Below are 21,560 nucleotides of genomic sequence, written 5' to 3'. Positions count from 1 at the left end.
ACACTTATAGAACATTACACTCCACAACAGCAGGATACACCTTTTTCTCAAGTGCTTATGGATCATTCCCAAGGACAGACCATATGCTGGGTCACAAAGCAAGTCTCAATAAATTTAAAAAGATGGAAATCATACAAAACACTCTCTCAGATCATAAAGGAATGAAGTTGGAAATCAATAACAGGTATAGTGCCAGAAAATTCACAAATTTGTGGAGGATCAACAGCACACTCTGAAACAACCAGTGGGTCAAGGAAGAAATTACAAGAGAAATCAATAAATATCTCAAGGCAAATGAAAATGAAAACACAACATAACAAAACTTATGGGATGCAGCAAAGGCAGTACTAAGAGGGAAATTTATTGCCCTGAATGCCTATATCAAAAAAAGAAGAAAGGCAAAAATTCAGGAATTAACTCTCCACTTGGAAGAACTAGAGAAAGAACAGCAAACTAATCCCAAAGCAAGCAAGAGGAAAGAAATAATGAAGATTAGAGCAGAAATAAATGAAATTGAGAACATGAAAACAATTGAGAAAATCAACAAAATCAAAAGCTGGTTTTATGAGAAAATGAATAAGACTGATGGACCCTTACCAAGATTGACAAAAAGAAGAAGAGAGAGAATGCAAATAAATAAGATCAGAAATGGAAGAGTAGAAATAACCACTGACCCCACAGAAATAAAGGAAGTAATGACAGGATACTATGAACAATTTTATGCTAGTAAATGCAACAATGTAGATGAAATGGATAACTTTCTACAAAGGCATGAAGAACCAACTTTGACTTGAGAAGAAATAGAAGACCTCAACAAACCAATCACAAGTAAAGAAAATGAATCAGTCATTAAGACGTTCCCCAAAAAGAAAAGTCCAGGACTAGATGGCTTCATATGTGAATTCTACCAAACACTCAAGAAAGAATTAGTACCAACACTGCTCAAACTCTTCAAAAAAACTGAAGAGGAGGGAAAGCTACCTAACTCATTCTACGAAATCAACATCGTCCTCATACCAAAGCCAGACAAAGATATTACAAGAAAAGAAAACTACAGACAGATCTCTCTAATGAATGTAGATGCAAAAATCCTCAACAAAATTCTTGCAAGTTGAATCCAGCAACACATTAAAAGAATGATACACCAAGACCAAGTAGGATTCATTCCAGGTATGCAAGGATGGTTCAACATAAGAAAATCAAATTAATGTAACACACCATATCAACAAATCAAAGCAGAAAAGCCACATGATCATCTCGATTGATGCAGAAAAGGCATTTGACAAAATTCAACATCCTTTCCTGTTGAAAACACTTCAAAGGATAGGAATACAAGGGAACTTCCTTAAAATGATAAAGGGAATATATGAAAACCCACAGCTAACATCATCCTCAATAGGGAAAAACTGAAACTTTCCCCCTAAGATCAGGCACAAGAGAAGGATGTCCACTATCACCTTTGTTATTCAACATTGTGTTGGAAGTTCTAGCCAGAGCAATTAGACAAGAAAAAGAAATACAAGGTATCAAAATTGGAAAGGAAGAAGTAAAACTCTCACTGTCTGCAGATGATATGATACTATGTGTTGAAAACCCTGAAAAATCCACAGCAAAACTACCAGAGCTAATAAATGAGTACAGCAAAGTGGCAGGTTGCAAGAATAACACTCAAAATCTGTTGTTTCTATACATTAGTAATGAACAATCTGAGGGGGAAATTAAGAAAAGAATTCCATTTACAATTGCAACCAAAAGAATAAAATATTTAGGAATAAATTTAACTAAAGAGACAAAAGACCTATACAAAGAAAACTACAAGAAATTGTTAAAAGAAATCACAGAAAACCTAAATAAATGAAAGGGTATACTGTATTCATGGACTGGAAGACTAAATATAGTTAAGATGTCAGTTCTACTAAATTGATTTACAGATGCAATGCAATACCAATTAAAATCCCAAAAACTTACTTTTCAGAAATAGAAAAACCAATAACCAAATTTATCTGGGAAGGCAGGGTGCCCCGAATAGCTAAAAGTATCCTGAGGAAAAAAAAAAATGAAGTCGGAGGTCTCACGCTACCAGACTTTAAGGCATATTATGAAGCTACAGTGATCAAAACAGCATGGTACTGGCATAAAGATAGATATATTGACCAATGGAATCAAACAGAATGTTCAGATATAGACCCTCTCGTCGATGCACAATTGATCTTTGATAAGGCAGTCAAGCAACTCACCTGGGACAGAACAGTCTCTTCAATAAATGCCTAGAGAACTGGATATCCATATGCAAAAGAATGAAAGACAACCCATATCTCACACCTTATACAAAAGTTAACTCAAAATGGATGAAACACCTAAACATCTGATCTAGGACCATAAAACTGTTAGAAGAAAATGTAGGGAAATATCTTATAAATCTTATAATTGGAGGCGGTTTTATAGACCTTACACCCAAAGCAAGAACATTGAAGAAATAAATAAATAAATGGGAACTCCTGAAAATTAAATGCTCTTGTGCATCAAAGAACTTCATCAAGAAAGTAAAAAGACAGCTTACACAATGGGTGACAATATTTGGAAATGACATATCAGATAAAGGTCTAATATCCAGAATTTATAAAGAGAGTCTTCAACTCAACAACAAAAAGAGAGCCAAACCAATTACAAAATGGGCAAAAGACATGAACAGACACTTCTCAGAAGAGGAAATACAAATGGCTAAAAGAAGAGATGCTCAATTTCCCTGGCTATTAGAGATATGCAAATCAAAACCACAATGAGATAGAATCTCACACCCACCAGAATGGCCATTATCAATAAAACAGAAAATGATAAGTGCTGTAGAGGATGTGGAGAAAGAAGCACACTTATCCACTGTTGGTGGGAATGTCAAATGGTACAACCACTGTGGAAGGCAGGTGGCGGTTCCTCAAAAAGCTGAATATAGAATTGCCATATGACCCGGCAATATCATTGCCAGGTATCTACTCAAAGGACATAAGGGCAAGGACCCAAACGGACTTTTGCACACCAATATTTATAGCAGCATTATTTATAATTGCAAAGAGATGGAAACAGCTAAAATGTCCATCAACAGATGAGTGGCTAAACTGTGGTATACACATACAATGGAATATTATGCAGCTGTAAAACAGAATAAAGTTATGAAATATGTAACAACATGGATGGACCTTAAGGATATTATGCTGAGTGAGATTACCCAGAAACAAAAGGACAAATACTCTAAGGTCTCACTGATATGAACTGACATTAGTGAATAAACTTGGAGAATTGCGTTGGTAACAGAGACCATCAGGAGATAGAAATAGGGTAAGACTGGGTAATTGAAACTGAAGGGATACAGATTATGCAACAGGGCTGAATGGAAAAACTAAGAAATGGACAGCACAATACTACCTAACTGTAATACAATTATGTTAAAACAATGAATGAAGCTGAATGTGAGAATGATAGAGGGAGGAGGGCTGGGGGCACAAATGCAATCAGAAAGAAAGATAGACAATAAAGATTGAGATGGTATAATCTAGGAACGCCTAGAGTGTATAATGATAGTGACTAAATGTACAAATTTTAAAAATGTTTTTGCATGAGGAAGAACAAAGGAATGTCATTACTGCAGGGTGTTGAAAATAGATGGTAATTAATATTTTGAAATTTCAACTTATGTGTGAGACTAAAGCAAAAAATGTTTATTTGTTACAAAATTTATATTTTGACTAGTGCATTTCCTAATATAACTTATGTAGATAGCTTAATTGAACACCATAAGTACATGGAACCTTGAGTAGGACATGAGATTTTGTTAGTTTGTCCAGAGTGATGCCCCAATAAATCCTAGAGTGATCTGATCAGTGAATAAAAAAGTATTTGCGAAATGCTGAGAACGGGGAAAATTGAACCTCCCCAAGTTGAATTCTTGATACTCTCACAAGCAATGTGGACAACCAAAGCTATAGGCTGAGCCTCCAGTCTTGGGGTTTGTTCATATGAAACTTAACCCCACAAGGGTAGGTCAAGCCTACTTAAAATTAGGCCTAAGAGTCACCCCCGAGAGAACCTCTTTTGTTGCTCAGATGTGGCCTCTCTCTTCAGCCAACACAACAAGCAAACTCACCACCCTCCCCCTGTCTATGTGGGACATGACTCCCAGGGGTGTGGACCTTCCTGGCAATGGGGGACAGTGATTCTAGAATGAGGTGAGACTCAGCATCAAGGCATTGAGAAAAACCCTAGAATGAGCTGAGACTTAGCATCAAGGGATTGAGAAAACCTTCTTGACCAAAAGGGGGAAGAGTGAAATGAGACAAAGTGCCAATGGCTGAGAGATTTCAAACAGAGTCGAGAGGTTATCCTGGAGGTTATTCTTACGCATTAAGTAGATATCACCTTGTTATTCAAGATGAAATGGAAAGGCTGGAGGGAACTGCCTGAAAATGCAGAGCTGTATTCCAGTAGCCATGTTTCTTGAAGATGGCTGAACATAGCTTTCACAATGTGACTGTGTGATTGTGAAAACCTTGTGTCTGATGCTCCTTTTATCTACTGTGTCACCTTGTGTCTGATGCTCCTTTTATCTACTGTGTCAACAGATGAGAAGAACATATGGAATAAAAATAAATAATAGGGGGAACAAATGTTAAAATAAATTTAGTTTCAAATGCTAATGATCAATGAAAGGGAGGGGTAAGGGGTATGGTATGCATAAATTTTTTTTGTGTTTTTGTTTTATTTCCTTTCTGAATAGATGCAAATGTTTCAAGAAATGATCATGATGATGAATATGCAACTATGTGATGATATTGTGAACTACTGATTATATATGTAGAACGAATGATCAAAATGGGAATGTTCGCATTTTTTTTTGTATTTAAAAATAAATAAATTAATTAAAAAAGTGAGTATTGTGTCCAAGTTAAGGAGTTCCCATCTTTGTATACGACTCACAGAGTAATCAAAGAAAGATAAAGGTTCAATGGTAGAATGCTTGCCTGTTATGTGTGAGACCTTCGACTACTGGCCCATGTACCTCACCGCACCCGCACCCTACCCCCCAAAAGATAAAGGGACAAAATCATCAGTTAGCACCCACATAGGGTGCTGGTGGCACCTCTCTTCTGAATCTCTCCTTTACCATTTTCCTCTAACTGAAGTGTGGCTTTCCTGAGGACCCAGATTCTCCTATAGCCTTTTTTTTTTTTTTTTTGTATGTTACTTTGAGTGGTCACATTTCATTCTTTTTCCATGTGAGTATCACGTTATTGCAATACCATTTGTTGAATTTTTGTTTGGGAAGTGCGTCGGCTGGAAATCGCACCCGGGTCTCCCACATGGCAGGGAGAGTTCTACCACTGAACTACCCTAACACCCTCTCCAATAGAGTCTTTTTTTTTTACATGGGCAGGCACCAGGAATTGAACCCAGGTCCTCTGGCATGACAGGCAAGCATTCTTGCCTGCTGAGCCACCATGGCCCACCCTCCTATAGAGTCTTAAGTGCTAAATATTTCTTCTCATACAACGATACATCCCAGAACTTGGAGGTAAGATAAAGAGGTTTCCTCCTAACTCTTCTTTGCCACTTCTGAATGATTTCTTCCTCTTTCTTTCTGAAAAATTCTGGATTCTTTGTATTATGCACTGCTGAATTACATTAGCTGCCATCTGTCCTTGGTAGTTGCCATCTCTTTTTTTATTTACTAAAGATTTTAGTGTCTATTTTCCTCTCCATACTCCTGTTATTTATTCCTGGTGACTTCAACACCAAGGTAATTAATCTAACAACACTCTGGCTTCCTCACTTCCAACAATAATTACTTCCACCCCATCTGAGCCAGTGGTCATATTCTAGACCTTGTCAGGACAAATTTATCCACCTCCAAAATCTCAATTCCAAGTCTTCCACTTTGTAATCACCATTTTCTATCTTTTCAGATCACTTACACAAGTATCCTCACTACAACCACTCTTGGTCCAATTGAAACTTCCAATCAAGTCAATCCACACTCTCCTTCTTACCAACTGTGTCTCAAAATAATTATTCTGTTGCCTAGACCCTTAATTCTAGGAATTTGTCCATTTAATTGAAAATTTCAGATTTATTGACATAAACACAAAACTAGAGAATTGTAGAATGATCCCCAATGTATTAATCACACAAATGCAATAATCATCAAATCTCTGCCACTTTTATTTCATCTATACTCTTCCCTTATGTACCCCCATCGGTTCCTTTTGAAGGAAATCAGAAGCATTCTATAATTTCATGCATAAATATTTCAACATGTATCTCCCAAAGATAGCGCTTATTATCTTATTATCTTTTCAGTGTTTACAGAACTATTCTTTCTCTAATCCATTCCATACTCCATGTGTCAATCTGTATCACTTCACTAAAACAGTTTTTAAAAAGGTCATTGAAGACTGTCATTTTAGTAAATGCAGTGATTAATTCCCAATCCTCTCCCCGCTTAATCTCCTTGTAGCATCTGATATAGCTGGTCACTCATTCCTTGAAACATATCTTACACTTAGCTTCTGGGATATTACTCACTCCTGATATCATCTGGTTTTATGGCTTTAAATAATATCATTTTTGTTGATGAAACTAAATATTTCCAGCAAAGGACATTCAAGTGTATGTCTCACTTGACTGTATAGTATCTTGAATTTAACTGGATTTCTGTCATCTCCTGCCAAAACCCGCTCCTTCTCCAATCTTCCTCATTTCATTAAATGGTACCATCATTCACCCACAATTCCTCAGGCTGAACATCCAGCCTGTACTTCTCATTTTTTCATATTCCACATGCAATTCATTTGCAAATCCTGGAAAAAGTTCTTTTCTAAAAGCCCTTTAATTAGACTTTCAATTCAATCTGGACAGTTGCCTCTAGAAGTAAAAACTGAAAATTGTAGAATTGTAAACCTCACCAAACTTTGAAATCTGTTCTACAACTAATTGTTGCGCTGTGCTTTGAAATTTATTGCTTTTTTGTATATATGTTTGTGCTAGTTAGATTCAGTTGTCAACTTGGCCAGGTGAGCATACCTAGTTCTGTTGCTGCGGACATAAGCCAATGGTACGTGAACCTCATCTGTTGCCAATTACATCTGCAGTCAACTAGGAGGCGTGTCTGCTGCAATGAGTGACGTTTGACTTAATTGGCTGGTGCTTAAATGAGAGAATGCAATGTAGCACAGCCTAAGCAGCTCAGCATACCTCATCTCAGCACTAGCAACTCAGCCCAGGCCTTTGGAGATGCAGGAAGAAGTCACCCCGGGGAAAGTTGTTGGAACCCAGGGGCCTGGAGAGAAGACCAGCAGAGACCATCTTGTGCCTTCCACGTAAGAAAGAACCTCAGTGGAAAGTTAGCTGCCTTTCCTCTGAAGAACCAACAAAATAAATCCCCTTTTATTAAAAGCCAATTCATCTCTGGTGTGTTGCATTCCGGCAGCTACCAAACTAGAACAGAGTTGGTACCGGAGAGTGGAGTGCTGCTGCGGTTTGCAAATGCCAGATATGTTTGAACGGTGTTTTGGATGGCTAAGGGGAAGATTTTGGAGGAATTGTGAAGAGAATGATGGAGAAGACCTGGAGGGCATGAAGGGACTGTTGGTGTAAATGGAACCACTGCCAATCTTGACAAAGGAGGACACAACAGGGAGAGATTGGAGTTTGCAGAGTGAGAACCATGGAAGTTCGGGTCTGAAGCCAAGAAACCTTGGCCAGGAGAGTGGACCCACCTGTATACGTGGAGAGGGTGAGTTTACCCTGAAGGGCGAGGATGAGTCTCCCCTCTCATTGTAGTGGAAGAGTTGTGCAGCTTCGGGCCTTGGAAAAGGCATAGCACGTTTCTTGGGGGACTGGGAGAGCCTGGCTGCCACCATGTGGAGAGGTTGAGCGTGTGCCCCAGAAATGGCAGAGAGCCCAGGGGTGGCCCTGATGCCTGGAGAGAGTGGAGCCCAGAGGTGGTCTCCTCGATGTTCCCCGAGGTTGATCTGGAAAGAGGCGGGCCACTGCATAGGCCCTTGGAAGGGGTGGGACTGCCACTTTCTAAAGCTGAAGGATAAATGACTTTCAGACTTTGAGATCCCACGGCGCTTGCCCTGCAGGTTTTACATCGGTGTTTCTTCCAATTTCTCCCTATGGAAATGACAATCTATATCCTGTGAATATCCTCCTTTGCATCTTGGCACCAGACAACTTGTTTTGAGATTCACAGGTCCACAGCAAGAACAGAATTTTTTGCATCTGTTTAAGGTGATGCTTGAAGTTGCAAAGTTGACAAGGGGTGGACATGTGTTAGTTAGATTCAGTTGTCAACTTGACCAAGTGAGCATACCTAGTCTTGTTGCTGCGGACATAAGCCAACGGTAAGTGAACCTCATCTGTTGCTAATTACACCTGCAGTCAACTAGGAGGCGTGTCTGCTGCAATGACTTAATTGGCTGGTGCTTAAATGAGAGAACGCAATGTAGCACAGCCTAAGCAGCTCAGCATTCCTCATCTCAGCACTAGCAGCTCGGCCCAGGCCTTTGGAGATGCAGGAAGAAGTCACCCTGGGGAAAGTTGTTGGAACCCAGGGGCCTGGAGAGAAGACCAGCAGAGACCATCTTGTGCCTTCCACGTAAGAAAGAACCTCAGTGGAAAGTTAGCTGCCTTTCCTCTGAAGAACCAACAAAATAAATCCCCTTTTATTAAAAGCCAATCCGTCTTGGTGTGTTGCATTCCGGTAGCTAGCAAACTAGAACAATGTTATTTTTCACAAAAAAAGAAAAACAAAGTCGATTGTGATGACAAAAAAATATTTATTCCTTCTACCCTCCAATATTCTGGAGCAGCTAGAAGGAAAAATCTGAGAGGATGGTACCATAGCCCATGACAAACTCTGGGATCTATCTTATAAGTAATTGTTGAAGAGTACTTTGAAAACTATTGCTTTTTTCTTTCTTTGCTTTGTAGATATGTTATACTGTAGAATAAAAAAGTTAAAAAAAAAGATCTATTTACCTTAAGCTTTATTCTAATTATCAAAAACCCCATACCATAACAATTGTCACATACCCCAACAATTGTACAAAATAAATATGTCTACTAATTCAATAAAACAGTGGTGGAGGAATCAAAAGAACACAGTGGATGTTCATTTTCTTTACCCAGACTTATGAAATTATTTTATGTTAAAATGGCACAATATGGAAATAATCCAACTAAATCATTTGTTATGGCATGAGAATTTTTAGAGTTCATATACAGAGTTGCACACTGTCACTCCCATTCTGAATTTCAGAGAACTCTGATGATACAAATTTCCAGGCAAATTCACATTCTCTACTTTTTCAATAACAAGACAGGACATTACTTGAAGCATTAGTAGGAAGGGTTTATGCAAGAGATTAGAGCATGGAAGGATTACTGGATATCAGAACGTCTAAGTGACTAAAGGAAGTTGTTGTCTCTCCTACTCAAAATATCAAACTAAATGAGTGAACTATATGCTTTCAGGACATTCTTCAAAGAAGAATAACTGGATGGGGAATAGGTCCTGTAATCATGTAGAACCCATACAAATTATTATCCTCCTAGAGTTTGGAAACCAAAAAGGTCTAGCCAATCCTCTGAACTTACCAATCCTGAGCATGGTTACTAGCTTCCTGAGGTGGGAGTGGGCTGGCTAATCGAGATACTTGAATCCAAACGGCATCATATAGGTCTTTCTTCCGGGTATGCATAGTACATGGAACAATCAGTGGCATTCCAAAGAGGCTGGGGCGATTCTTCTGAGATGACAGAAAATACAGTTCTGTTCTCATCTATATATGCAAACAAAGAGAAAAGCGAGTTGAGGAGAGGCCTCTGAATCCTCCCTTCTAAGACTGCCAATAATAAGCATCATTAACATTTTCAAATTAGTCACTACCACACTGTATATACAGGACCATCTTTATTAGTATGAAAAGAATGGTTATTTAAAGCAGAGTCATTGAAAGGTTGAGATAGTGCCAATTTTAGAATTGTTGCCAGTGTATCAGATCTTAGTTTTCAGCATTTAATATTTTCAAAAAATGATTTTCTCTAATAAACATGTCCTACATACAATGAATCACATGTAAAAACTAGTAACAGTTGCATAGTTCAAGACTTTTGGATACATAAAATAATTTTTCCAGAATGTATGCCAATAAATTAAAAAATTCCCTCAAATGTAATTTCCTAAGAGTTAGCTGTTGAGAGTTGTTAGAGCAGAAATTTCCAAACTTTTGGGGAATTGTGAAACTCAGTTATTTAAATTCACTAACAACTATACACCTTCCTAAAAGCTAACAGGTTTCAGTCTTTTTTTCTTTTAAGTATGCTTTGAATATATTAAGGAGATTTTTATGACATTCCTTAATATAAAGATATAGCTTAGAATGGTTGGTGGGGGTTCAGGATTGTTCTAAAAGGTACTGAACACTTGGATAATTATTTAAGAAATTTGGTATTATGTAGTAATTAGAAAAGCTAAATCAACAATTTATAAACTTACTTGTCAGTGGCTAATTTCTAAAGACCCTTCTTTATTTCAGATTCTTAAGCATTTTATTTTACCATTATTCATTTATGCTCAGCTAAATTCTAAGAACCCATTTCCATGTTCAGTATTATTAGAAGACAGTTCAGCACAACTATTCTTTTTAATCTAAAACTTAGATTAGTTCTTTTCTCCTTAAACTCTCCTTAAATTCCAACTCTCAGCAGGTGACTTCTAATTAAAAGAAAAATTATTATGGTCACAGATATATAACACAAAATTTCTATTTTAATTACTTTCAAGTATACAATTCAGTGGTATTATATTCATAACATTGTGCTTCCATCACTATCCATTACCAAAACTTTTCCATCAACCAAACAGAAATTCTGCCTCTACTAAGCATTCTCTCCATCCCCATCCCACCCGACCAGCCCCAGTACTGTGAAATCTACTGTCTTTATGAATTTGCATATTTTAGTTATTTCATGTAAGTAAAATCAGACTATTATCTGCCCTATTGTGTCTTCATGGTTAGATGAGATAATTTAAGCAATGCCTCTCTTTTCTGTTCTCCTTATTGCGTCTCTTTTTTCAATGCACACAATTTTTACCCTCTTGAAGAAATTTCTCTTGGTGCCCTGGGGTCTCTATTCCTGCTCAGTTCCTCACAGGATGATGTTCTCAGTTCTACTGCACCAGGAATTTTCCCTCAGTCCTCTCCTAATGATTTTTTTCCTCACCTGAAAAATCTGACCTAACTGTGCCAAGTTCTTGCCTTAATTTCTTTACTTGCTTACACTGTCAAACTTTTTTTCAGTTTTCATTCTTTTCTACTTTTCTGATCCAATTAACAACTTTTTTCTGTCTTGAAATTGACTCTTCATTTAGGGGCTGTGTCACTACATTGTTTTCTTATTTCTCCCTTTACCTCTCTGAATATTCTTGCCTATGTTGCCTTTCCTTACTCCTCTTAGTAATCTGCAGAAGGGAGAAAGGAGAAAATAAACTACTTTCAAAGTAATTCAGATTAAAAGGGTCTGAATGAAAATAAAGAAGAAATAATGAATTCAAGTAGTATTTTGAAAGTAGAAATCAAAGGGCATAATGACATAATGACATAATGAATATGAGGTTTTAGAAGAAAAGGAAAACAAATCTCTAAGACCATCGCCACCTCTACTTTAGGATGGAAGAATAGTGTTGCTATTCTTGGGGAAAGGAAGTTGATTGTGACAGATGGTAAAATCAATATTAAGCACATTAGGCATTCTTAAAAGCAACTGGCTAGATCATGGAGGAAACTAGAAATAGGGGATTGCCTAAAAGGTGAAAATTCAGAGCTGGTAATATGGCTTTATGGGTCATAATAATAAAATCCTGAATATAATGCTTTAGTATTTGACAAGCACTTTATATGCAATATAATAGTTAATAAACATAATAGATAATTGATGAGAGCTGTTTTCAAAGACGGACTGAAAAACATATTTGAGTGCTTAAAAACAATTTGATAATGCTTGGTAAAGAAGAAATGGGGAAATGCATGAATTACTCAAGTATGTTAGCTGATGAGACCAATTTGAGCTGTGCTTAAAGACAATTCCAAGTAACAGATATATCACTTAGTTCTCTAGCTGGTTCACTTATACAATCCTGTCTAGAACATGATCCATAGAACACTGTCCACATGGTCAGAGACTCATTTTATGTAAAGGGCTATTAATCCAGAGCGAAAAAAAACCCCAGTACATTTCAAAGAGTTATCACAAAACAAATAACTGTGTAATCACTACTCAGGTCAAGAAACTGAATATTGCCAGAACTCCAATAGCCTCCCTCTTGCTTCCTCAGATTACCAATTCTCCCTTCCTCCCAAAAGTAACTGCTTTCCCAACTTCTGTGGTAATAATTTCCTTGTTTTTTATAGTTTTATATCCTATGTATATATAAATAAACAGTCTCATTTTCCCAGTTTTTGAATTTCTATAACAATCATATAATTCTTATTTTTTCATGTCTGGCTTTTCTCCCAACATTATGATTATGAGATTCACTTACGCTGGGTATAACTATAAATTCTTTTATTTTCATTGTTGCATAATATTCTGTTGTATGAATGTATTACAAGTTCCTTATCCTTTCTCCCATTAATGAACATTTGTGTTTTCAGTTTTGGGCTATTATGGCTAATGCTGCTGTGAACATTCTTGAATATATCTCCTGGTACATGCAACTGTTGGGTGGATACCTAGGAGTAGCATCTTTAACCAGAAAACTATTTTCCAAAGTAGCCGTATCAATTGGCAGTCTTATTAGCTGCAAGTGAGATTTCCTATTCTATTACTTTTACCAACACTACCACTCTGTCTAATTTTAGCTATTCTGGTGGGTGGGTAGTGATTAATTTGCATTTACTTGATTACTAGTTAAGTTGATGATTTTTTCATTTTTTCATATCCTTTTTGTAAAGTGCCTATACAAGTATCTTGACTATTTTTCGTTCATTTGCTTTTTTTTTTCTTGATGACTTAAAGGAGTTCTTTACATTTTCTGGATTGAGCTCTTTTTGTTGTATATGAGCTGCAAAAATCTCCTCTGGGGCTTGCCTTTTCACTCTCTTAATGGTGTCTTTGCTGAAACTAAGGCTCTTAATCTAAACAAAGTTCAATTCATTAGTCTTTTCCTTTATGATTAGTACTCTCTGTTTCCTATTTAAGCAATCTCTCCTAATGAATATATTTGCATTTATCATCTTCCAGGGGCTGGTTTATTTATGCATTTATTTACTTAATAAACTTTATTTTTTAGAGCAGTTAAAGGTTTATAGAAATTGTTTTGCTTTTCACATTTTAGTTTTATAATCCACCTGAAATTTATTTTTATGTGGTGAGAGGTAGGTATCAAGCTTCATATGGATATCCAATTTTCCCAGCACCATTTACTGTTGAAAACTAATTTTCTCTCATTGCTCTGCAATATCATATTTCTTATAAATCAGATATACACATATGTGGGGATCTGTTTTTGGGATCTCTATTCTCTCCATGTTCTTTTTGTCTATGTTTGCACCAACATCACATTGTTTTTTTTTTGCATGGGCAAGCACCAGAAATCGAACCCAGATCTCTGGCATGGCAGGCAAGAACTCTGCCTGCTGAGCCACATCACACTGCTTTAAATATCAAAGCTTTATTAAATAAATCTTAATATTTGGTAGATCAATTTCTCATGCCTTGTTCTTCTTCAAGAATGTCTTGGTTATCCTTAGTGCCTTGTATTTCCACATATTAGAATCAGCTTATCCAGTTACATATACATACATACGTATATATGCATACACAGTTGGCATTTTTATTGGAATTGTACACTGAATCTGTAGATTAGATTGTGGAGAACTGAAAGTTTTAAAATATTGAGTCTTCTAATCCATAAACATGGTTTATTCTTGTCATGGTCAGGTTCATGTGTCAACTTGGCCAAGTGGCATTACCTGTTTGTCTGGTTGGGCAAGTGCCTGTCTGTTGCAATGAGGACATTTCATAGATTTAAATCATGATCACGTCAGCTGCACCCACAGCTGATTCCATTTGTCATCAGCCAAGGGGAGTGTCTTCTGCAATGAGTGATGCTTAATCTAATCACTGGAAGCCTTTTAAGGAGGACTCAGAAGAGACAGGCTCTCTTCCTGCTTCGGCTGGCGAGCCTCTCCTGTGGAGTTCATCCAGATCCTCCATTGGAATCAGATCCTCCAATGGAATCACAGTCTGCCCTGTGGATTTTGGACTCTGCATTCCCACCATCACGTGAGACACATTCACAAATTTTATACTTGTGAATGTTCCCTGTTGATTCTGTTTCTCTAGAGAACCCTAACTAATACAATTCTTTTAAAGAGTTGAATCTTCTTTAATTTCTATTAATATTATGTTTTTGTATAGATGCTTTGCTTATCATTTCTCAGGCTTATATTCCTTTTTTTGATACTGTGATAAGTGGCATCTGTACTGGGCTGAATGGTGTCCTCCAAAAAAATACACCCACATCCTAACCTTCAGAACTTATGCATATGACCTTATTTGGAACAAGGGTCTCTACAGATGTAATTAAAAATAAGGATCTCAAGATGAGGTCATCCTGGATATCCAGTTGGGTCCCAATCCAAGGACAAATGTGTTTTGAAAAGAAAAGCAGGTTGGTGCAATGGTGGCTCAATGGCAGAATTCTCACCTGCTGTGTCAGAAACCCAGGTTCAATTCACGGAGCCCACCCATGTAAAAAAAAAAAAAGCAGAGGGAGAAGGAGAAGAGGGCCATATGAAGATGAAGGAAGAAGTGTAGAATTATGCAGTCATGAGCCAAGAAATGCTTGGGGTTGCCAGAAGTTGAATAGGCAGGGAAGGATTCTCCCTCTGGAGCATTTGAAGGGACGATGGCCCTATGACATCTTGATTTTGGATTTCTGGCCTCCAAAACTGTGACAGAATAAACTTGTTTTAGACCACTAGAGTTTGTAATTATTTGTTATAGCAGCCCTAGAAAACTAATTCAGCACTCTTTTAACAAATTTGCTTTTCTCTTGCTATATTTTATATATATATATAATGCTATATATATATATACAACTAAATATATATAGCTATTATATAAAACTAAATATACTTGATTTTTGTATATTGACCTTGTATGCAGCATTCTCACTAAACTCCGTTCAACTGTGTTTTTAAATGAGCAGGGAACAACTACATTTTATCCAATAAACATAATAAATAAGATGGGAAAAAAAATAAAAAAGGAGACCCACAAAGAAAGTAAGACAGAAAATGAGAAATAAAGACTGAAGAGAAGGATAAAGAAAACCTGAAGACGAAAAAGATATGAGAGAGACAAGCTTGGGGTCTTCTGAAATGTCAGGTTAAACTGCTTTAGTTATATTCTGATTTTTACTTATGTTTTAATCACCACTGAAAGTTATAACCTGGTGTTCCTTGCAAATTAGAAAACTGGAGTAAATTTTTGAACAGAGGTAGAGGTGACTAATGGCTCTTGGAAATTATCCAGCAGCTCTAGTCTTTCATTTTATAAATCAGGACAGAGGCCCAAAGAGCTCAATTAGCCCTCTAATAGCAGAACTAAGAATTAAAACAATTCTAGCTCAGTGTCTTTGTACTCTATCAAGTAACTACTATATATGATGTTTACTTCTTTAACAATTATCCACTGATCACAGTTTTTCAGACCTTCCTTTGTTTTCATCAAAGAGTCAACCTTTAATGCAATAGCCATATATTAGTCTACCAAGGGAGGAACTATACACAGCTGGCCTCCCCAAGAACATTCTTGTGTCCTTCAAAAAAAGTACCTTCTCCAAGGGCATTCACATTTATATGGCAGAGAAAATAATAAACAATGCCTACATGATCATATAGGAGAAATAATCTTTCTAAAGAAAGTAATACTCAGATGCACCACTATCGGCTGCCTCAGTATGAGGAGCATTATTTCACACATATGCCATCATGTGAAATAGTAAATCTTGGTGGTAATCACTTACATTAGCATATGCAAACGTAAAGTATGTTCAGTGAAGATGTTGTAAAGACAAAAAATGACTACGTCTCACAAATGAGATTGGCAAGCACAGCAGTAACTTTTTAAACATTTAACGAACCATTTTTCGGTGGACAGCAATGATGTAGCCTATAAAGGGGTTGTCAGGAAGAGATGGCATATGACCATTCACCATTCCATTTGTAAAGTTCTTCTCAGTTCCACATGGCACAACAGTGTTTGGCATTCCATTGGGGATGAATATCTGACGGGGCAGGTCCCCATTGGTGGTTAGAGTGAACATTCCATTTGTAGATGGGGAAGAGGAGAAATCTACAAATTCAAAGATATGTACAGCATCATATACTTGTGGTACCTTCATTTTTGCTCCTTTTTCAGGTATCCTGGGGACCCAGACTATTGCTAGTGTAGTCCCTTTAATACAGAACAAGCAGAAATTGTAATTCAAATGAGAATTCTAGATTGATTGGAAGATTTTAATTTTAGGCTTTACCTCCATAATTCATACTAACTAAATGACAAAGCAAGAGTACTTGCTAGAAACTGCCAAGTTGGATTTTTGCAGAAGTCCATATCAACACTATGCTGTGGCAAACAAACAGTTCTGCCACTTATTTTCTTTTGGCTTTTCTCCATTCCTCTAAACCTTCTCTATCCAATACGGTAACTTCTAGCCAGATGTTTCTTGTTTTAAAAAAAAGTATAAATATGGAAAGATCAAGATATTGCATTAAATGAAATAAGAAGCAAAGTGCTGAGCAGTGTTCACAGTATGCTACTTTTAGTTTGAGAAGGATAAAAAGAGCATTTAGATTTGCTTGCATTCACATAAAGAAACACTGAAAAGATACATACACAAAAAACGTGGTTACGGGGTGGTGAGAAATGGGCTAGATGGAGATGGGTGGAAAGGAGACTTTATTTTATACTTTTTAGTTGTTTTAATTTTGAACCATGTGTATTCAAGATAATAAAAAATAACAATTACTCCATAAAAAAGATACTTTCATTATATACATCAACTGCTTAAAATAAAAAAAAATCAAACTGGGCAGACATATCCATAATCAAACAGAGCCAGACATATTGGGCTCTGAAAAGGCAACAAAGCATTTAAGAAGTATTAACACATATCATACCTAATTCAAGAAGTGCTGGAGGATGTCTCCTTGTCCCTCCCCCCTGCCCCAGATATTTCTTTTTAAGTTGAAATTAAATTAAATTAAAAATTCATTTCTTCATTCTACTAGCCACATTTCAAGTGCTCAATAGCTCAGGGCTATAGTTTTGGACAGAATAAATTACAGAACACTTCAATTATTGTGGAAAGTTCTATTGGATAGTGCTTCTATATACAAAAAGCAACATTAAATCACTCAACAAACCACCAGCCCCCACCCCATCAGTGCTACCTACTAAGTCCTAGTGAGAAAAGCCTCTACAAGACTTAGAGGATTCACTCTCTGGTGACTCTTCTCTATGAAGCACTTCATAATTGGAAAATGAACCTAATCATAAGCATTATAAAGAGGAAAATATAATGTGCTATCAATAGCCAAAAGGCTCACTCAATTTCCATATTAAATCACATGCTATTTTTGATAAACAGATTCTTTTTTGGCTATAATTGTTTATGTTTTCTCATACTTTATTCCCTTCAAACCATGTGCTGGCGTGTTAGTATTAGATAAAAGAGTTAAAACAGATCTGAATTAAAGTAGAAAGATTAGCTATTTATCTAACTTAGTCACATAATTTCTCTGGATTTTTGTTTGGTTCCTCAACTATAAAATAAGGAATATGAGCCAAATGATCACTAAAGTTTCCTTCCAGCAACAAGATTCTTTTGCTCTAATACAAAAAGGCTGACAATCGTTAGACCAATATTTAAAGCTGAGATTATGAAAAGAGTTCTAGTTCTATCTTACCTGTCTGTATTGGACTTGAAGCTGAAATTGGAGATCCAGGGATAGGAATTTCAAATGCACATAGAAATCCACTCACTGAGAGTCGTACTTTCTGGTTGTCCTGAGGGAAGTTCTATACAAAAAGAAGCAAGATGAAAAAGGGAAGATGTTTCAGATAAAACAGAAAAATCATCTCTCTAATGCATTTAAAGTAAATGTCTTAGCTGCTTTCATCTGTAAAATGAACAAGATGAATATTTTTTCTCAACTAAAAGACAAAAATCCTCGATAAAATAACTGAAAACTAACTTCATTACCAAAGACAACCCTTTATCCCTTCCTACAGTAAGGAAGGATGTTGATTTAATTCACTTAAGTTTTACTGTCTGTTTTGAGGATCTAAACCCAAAATTCTTAGAGCAATCTTGCCTATGCATTTCTTATGAAGAAAATGTCAGGAAGGTGGGAATTTGTTCAGAAGACCCAGGGATGAATATAAACAATGGTAGGAACTCAATTTATGGTAGTCAGTATATTTATTAGATCGTTTGTGTCCCTTGCTGGTAGGCAGGAAGAAGTAATTTTTGTCAATTTGTCTTTAATCTCTGATTTCTTTGTGTGCTCAAGGTCCAAGTATAGATAAATATTCATAAATAAATAAATACTTAAAAACACATGAGCTGGTTTGAAAGTATTATGTACCCTAGAAAAGCCATGTTTTAATTCTGATCCAATACTGTACGTTGGAAACTTTAGATCAGATTATCTCTAATATGTGCATGCCCAATTGTGGATGTGACTTTTCGATTAGATGGAGATGTGACTCCACCCATTCCAGGTGGTTCTTGATTAGTTTACTGGAATCCTTTAAAAAAGGAAACATTTTGGAGAGAGTCAGAAATCACAGAAGCCCTCAGAGGCAACACAGAGGGGAGTAGATGCTTGGAGAACAGTTGCTTCAGAGACCAGAGACATGGACGTATGGAAATGCTTGGAGCCCAGTAGACCATGAGATGTTAAGCAAGCCAGAACCTGGAGAGAGCCAACGGAAGCCAAGAGATGAAAGCCAGCCCCAGAGAAGCCAAGTGGGGAACCCCCACAGGAACAGAGGCTGAAAGTAATGGAACCCAGGAGCAAGGGACAAGCAGATGCCAACCACATGCTTCCTAGCTGACAGAGGTGTTTCTGACCTACTGGCCTTTCTTGAGTGAAGGTAATCTCTTGTTGGTGCCTTAATTTGGACACTTTCTCACTTCCTTAAAACTGTAAACTTGTAACTTATTAAATTCCCATTTTTAAAAGCTGTTTCAGTTCTGGTATATAGTATTCTGAGAGCTTGCAAACACGACACTCATTCCTAAATATATAAAATACTTTAGCCTAGGGCAAATTCTAGTGGCAGTGGTGCTACAGAATAGCTGCCAAGTATAGCAGCAACATCCAAGTAAACTCTACTTGAATGACACAACTAAATCACTTTGTATCAATAGCCTTGGGCTTAAATATTTTCCTTCTTTAAAAATATTACCATCAGATAATACTTTATTATACATATAGAGAATCCTCTTAAATTTCTGGGTTGGAAAAAACATGATAAAGATTTTTTTGTTGTTTAGTTTTGTGGTATTTTTAAGGCTCCTGGTCATTTAACATAATTAATTCTACTAATATTTTAAGAATTGAGAAAACTGAATTTTGAAGGATGAAAATCAAGGGTTTCCTAGAGAAAGTAATTAATATTACCTTTATGTTGGAACCATGTACTTCTGCAAGAAGGATTTGTTCTGATTTAAGTCCACAGAGATCACTGAGCTGTTTTTTCAAACCTGTGTACTTTTCATCCATATTCAATCTTAGTCCATAGCGTACAGGGGTAGTACCATCTAATTTAATAACTAGTAAAGAGAAAAGAGCTTCTATTAGTAAAAGTCAGGTTTCACCAAAAGCCTTGCACTGTAAATACACATATCTGACTTGCAAATAGTAAACATTTCAGCCTAGAATTTTTATTTTACACATAAAATGCTCTAATAGATGATTTATAGCTAATGAGTGGAATCAATATTTTTTGAAGCATGAGTGACTTTGCAAGGTTTTTATTCTTTTTCTTTTTTTTTGTATGTTGTATGGTGACTATTCTGTTATTGCAGAACCATTTGTTGAATTTTTTTTTTTTGAAAGGTGCATAGGCCAAGAATCGAATCCAAGACTTCTATTCCCCTTTGCAAGGTTTTTAAGAGAGTTTCTAGCATGTTTGAACTAAAAGAAAATTCAGTGGGCACAAAAACGGGTCCATGTTCTAAAATCTCAGGAACACTCTGAAATATATGTCTAGACACCTTTGGAGTTAGGAGTTTCTCTTTAGGTATTAAAGCCTGATGATTCCCTGAACACTCTGTATTGTAGAAAAGCAGAGTTAGCTCTTACATTAAACTATCAGTTCTCTTCTGTTGAGCCTTGATTACACATTTTTGCATTCAGAGGCTTGAATATCCCAAATCTTTCAAACCTCAAATCATGCCTGAAACTAGACTGCTAGATTATTACATGTTGACTACTGATCTTTATATACAGATTCTGTAAATAAATGACTATATTTAAAAAAAATTCAGGCTGCTTGCTAGATATTGCTATTTATTATGGTTTGCCAAACCCCAAGCAAAACCATTCCCACCAACCTAAAGAAATCCTAGAACTTTATCTGAGTTTCTACAAAGGTTCCGTGTACTGTGATTACTTTCCAGAAACCTACAATGTCCAGATGGATTCTTAGGCCAGATAAGTCCTGAAACCCAGAGGGGCCAATCTCTCCAGAACATCAACTAGTTCCATCCCCCTAGCCCATATTATTATCAGTCCCTTCCAACATGAAAATGTTAGAATGGGCATAGCCCTAACATTCCTAAAGATTGGGAGAAAGGTCAAAGGAGAAGGTGGAGTTATAACAGGAGATAGGACTTAACAAACGAATAGGACTACTGAATTACTATACTGATATTTCTTTTAGTTTCCAGTGTCTTGGAGTAGATAGAAGGAAAAAACCTAAAATTGTAGAATTATAACCCACACCAAACTCTGAAATCTGTTCTACAACTAATTGTTGCGGTATGCTTTGAAATGTATTGCTTTTTTGGAATATATGTTATTTTTCACAATAAAAAAAATTCAGGCTGCCTGAGTAAGAGGAAAGGACAATGAAAGGAGTCAAATTTTCAGAAATTTGTGACTCACCTGTAATTTCTAAGTGCATATAACTGTCCATTGGCAGTGGCAAAGACAAAAAATTGAAAGGGTCAAATCGGACACTTATATGTCCACATGTCTTACATTTGACTTGGGATCTTAATTGCCCATGGAACAAATCCACAACAATTGATCTATTCCTTCTCAGATGGTTGTCCCAAGCCTAGCAAGGAAAAAGATTAGAGAACTTTTTTCTCCTCTAAAATTCGAAAGGTAAGCATTTCTACATAAAGCCAGAAAATGGTTGGATTTATGTGACAAGAACATAATCCTTTGTCACCATTTAAAATCCAAAAGTTTTCT

The 21,560-nt window shown here is 36.5% G+C and overlaps 1 protein-coding gene across 2 annotated transcripts in view; it reads right to left on the bottom strand.

Annotated features, from left to right (window-relative positions):
* Positions 1-21,560, bottom strand: part of USP32 (ubiquitin specific peptidase 32) — a 332,680-nt gene that overhangs the window by 28,284 nt on the left and 282,836 nt on the right. For both annotated transcript variants that reach the window (XM_077165036.1, XM_077165035.1), the window contains exons 23-27: positions 21,246-21,420; positions 19,758-19,909; positions 18,036-18,147; positions 16,208-16,419; positions 9,652-9,836 (exon numbers count right to left, since the gene is read on the bottom strand). In XM_077165036.1, coding sequence (XP_077021151.1) covers positions 9,652-9,836; positions 16,208-16,419; positions 18,036-18,147; positions 19,758-19,909; positions 21,246-21,420 — 836 coding nt within the window. The remainder of the gene's footprint in view (positions 1-9,651; positions 9,837-16,207; positions 16,420-18,035; positions 18,148-19,757; positions 19,910-21,245; positions 21,421-21,560) is intronic.

This window comes from Tamandua tetradactyla, chromosome 6 (genome assembly GCF_023851605.1).
Source record: "Tamandua tetradactyla isolate mTamTet1 chromosome 6, mTamTet1.pri, whole genome shotgun sequence".
In the NCBI taxonomy this organism is placed as follows: domain Eukaryota; kingdom Metazoa; phylum Chordata; class Mammalia; order Pilosa; family Myrmecophagidae; genus Tamandua; species Tamandua tetradactyla.
This window is presented reverse-complemented; position numbering and strand designations above follow the sequence as displayed.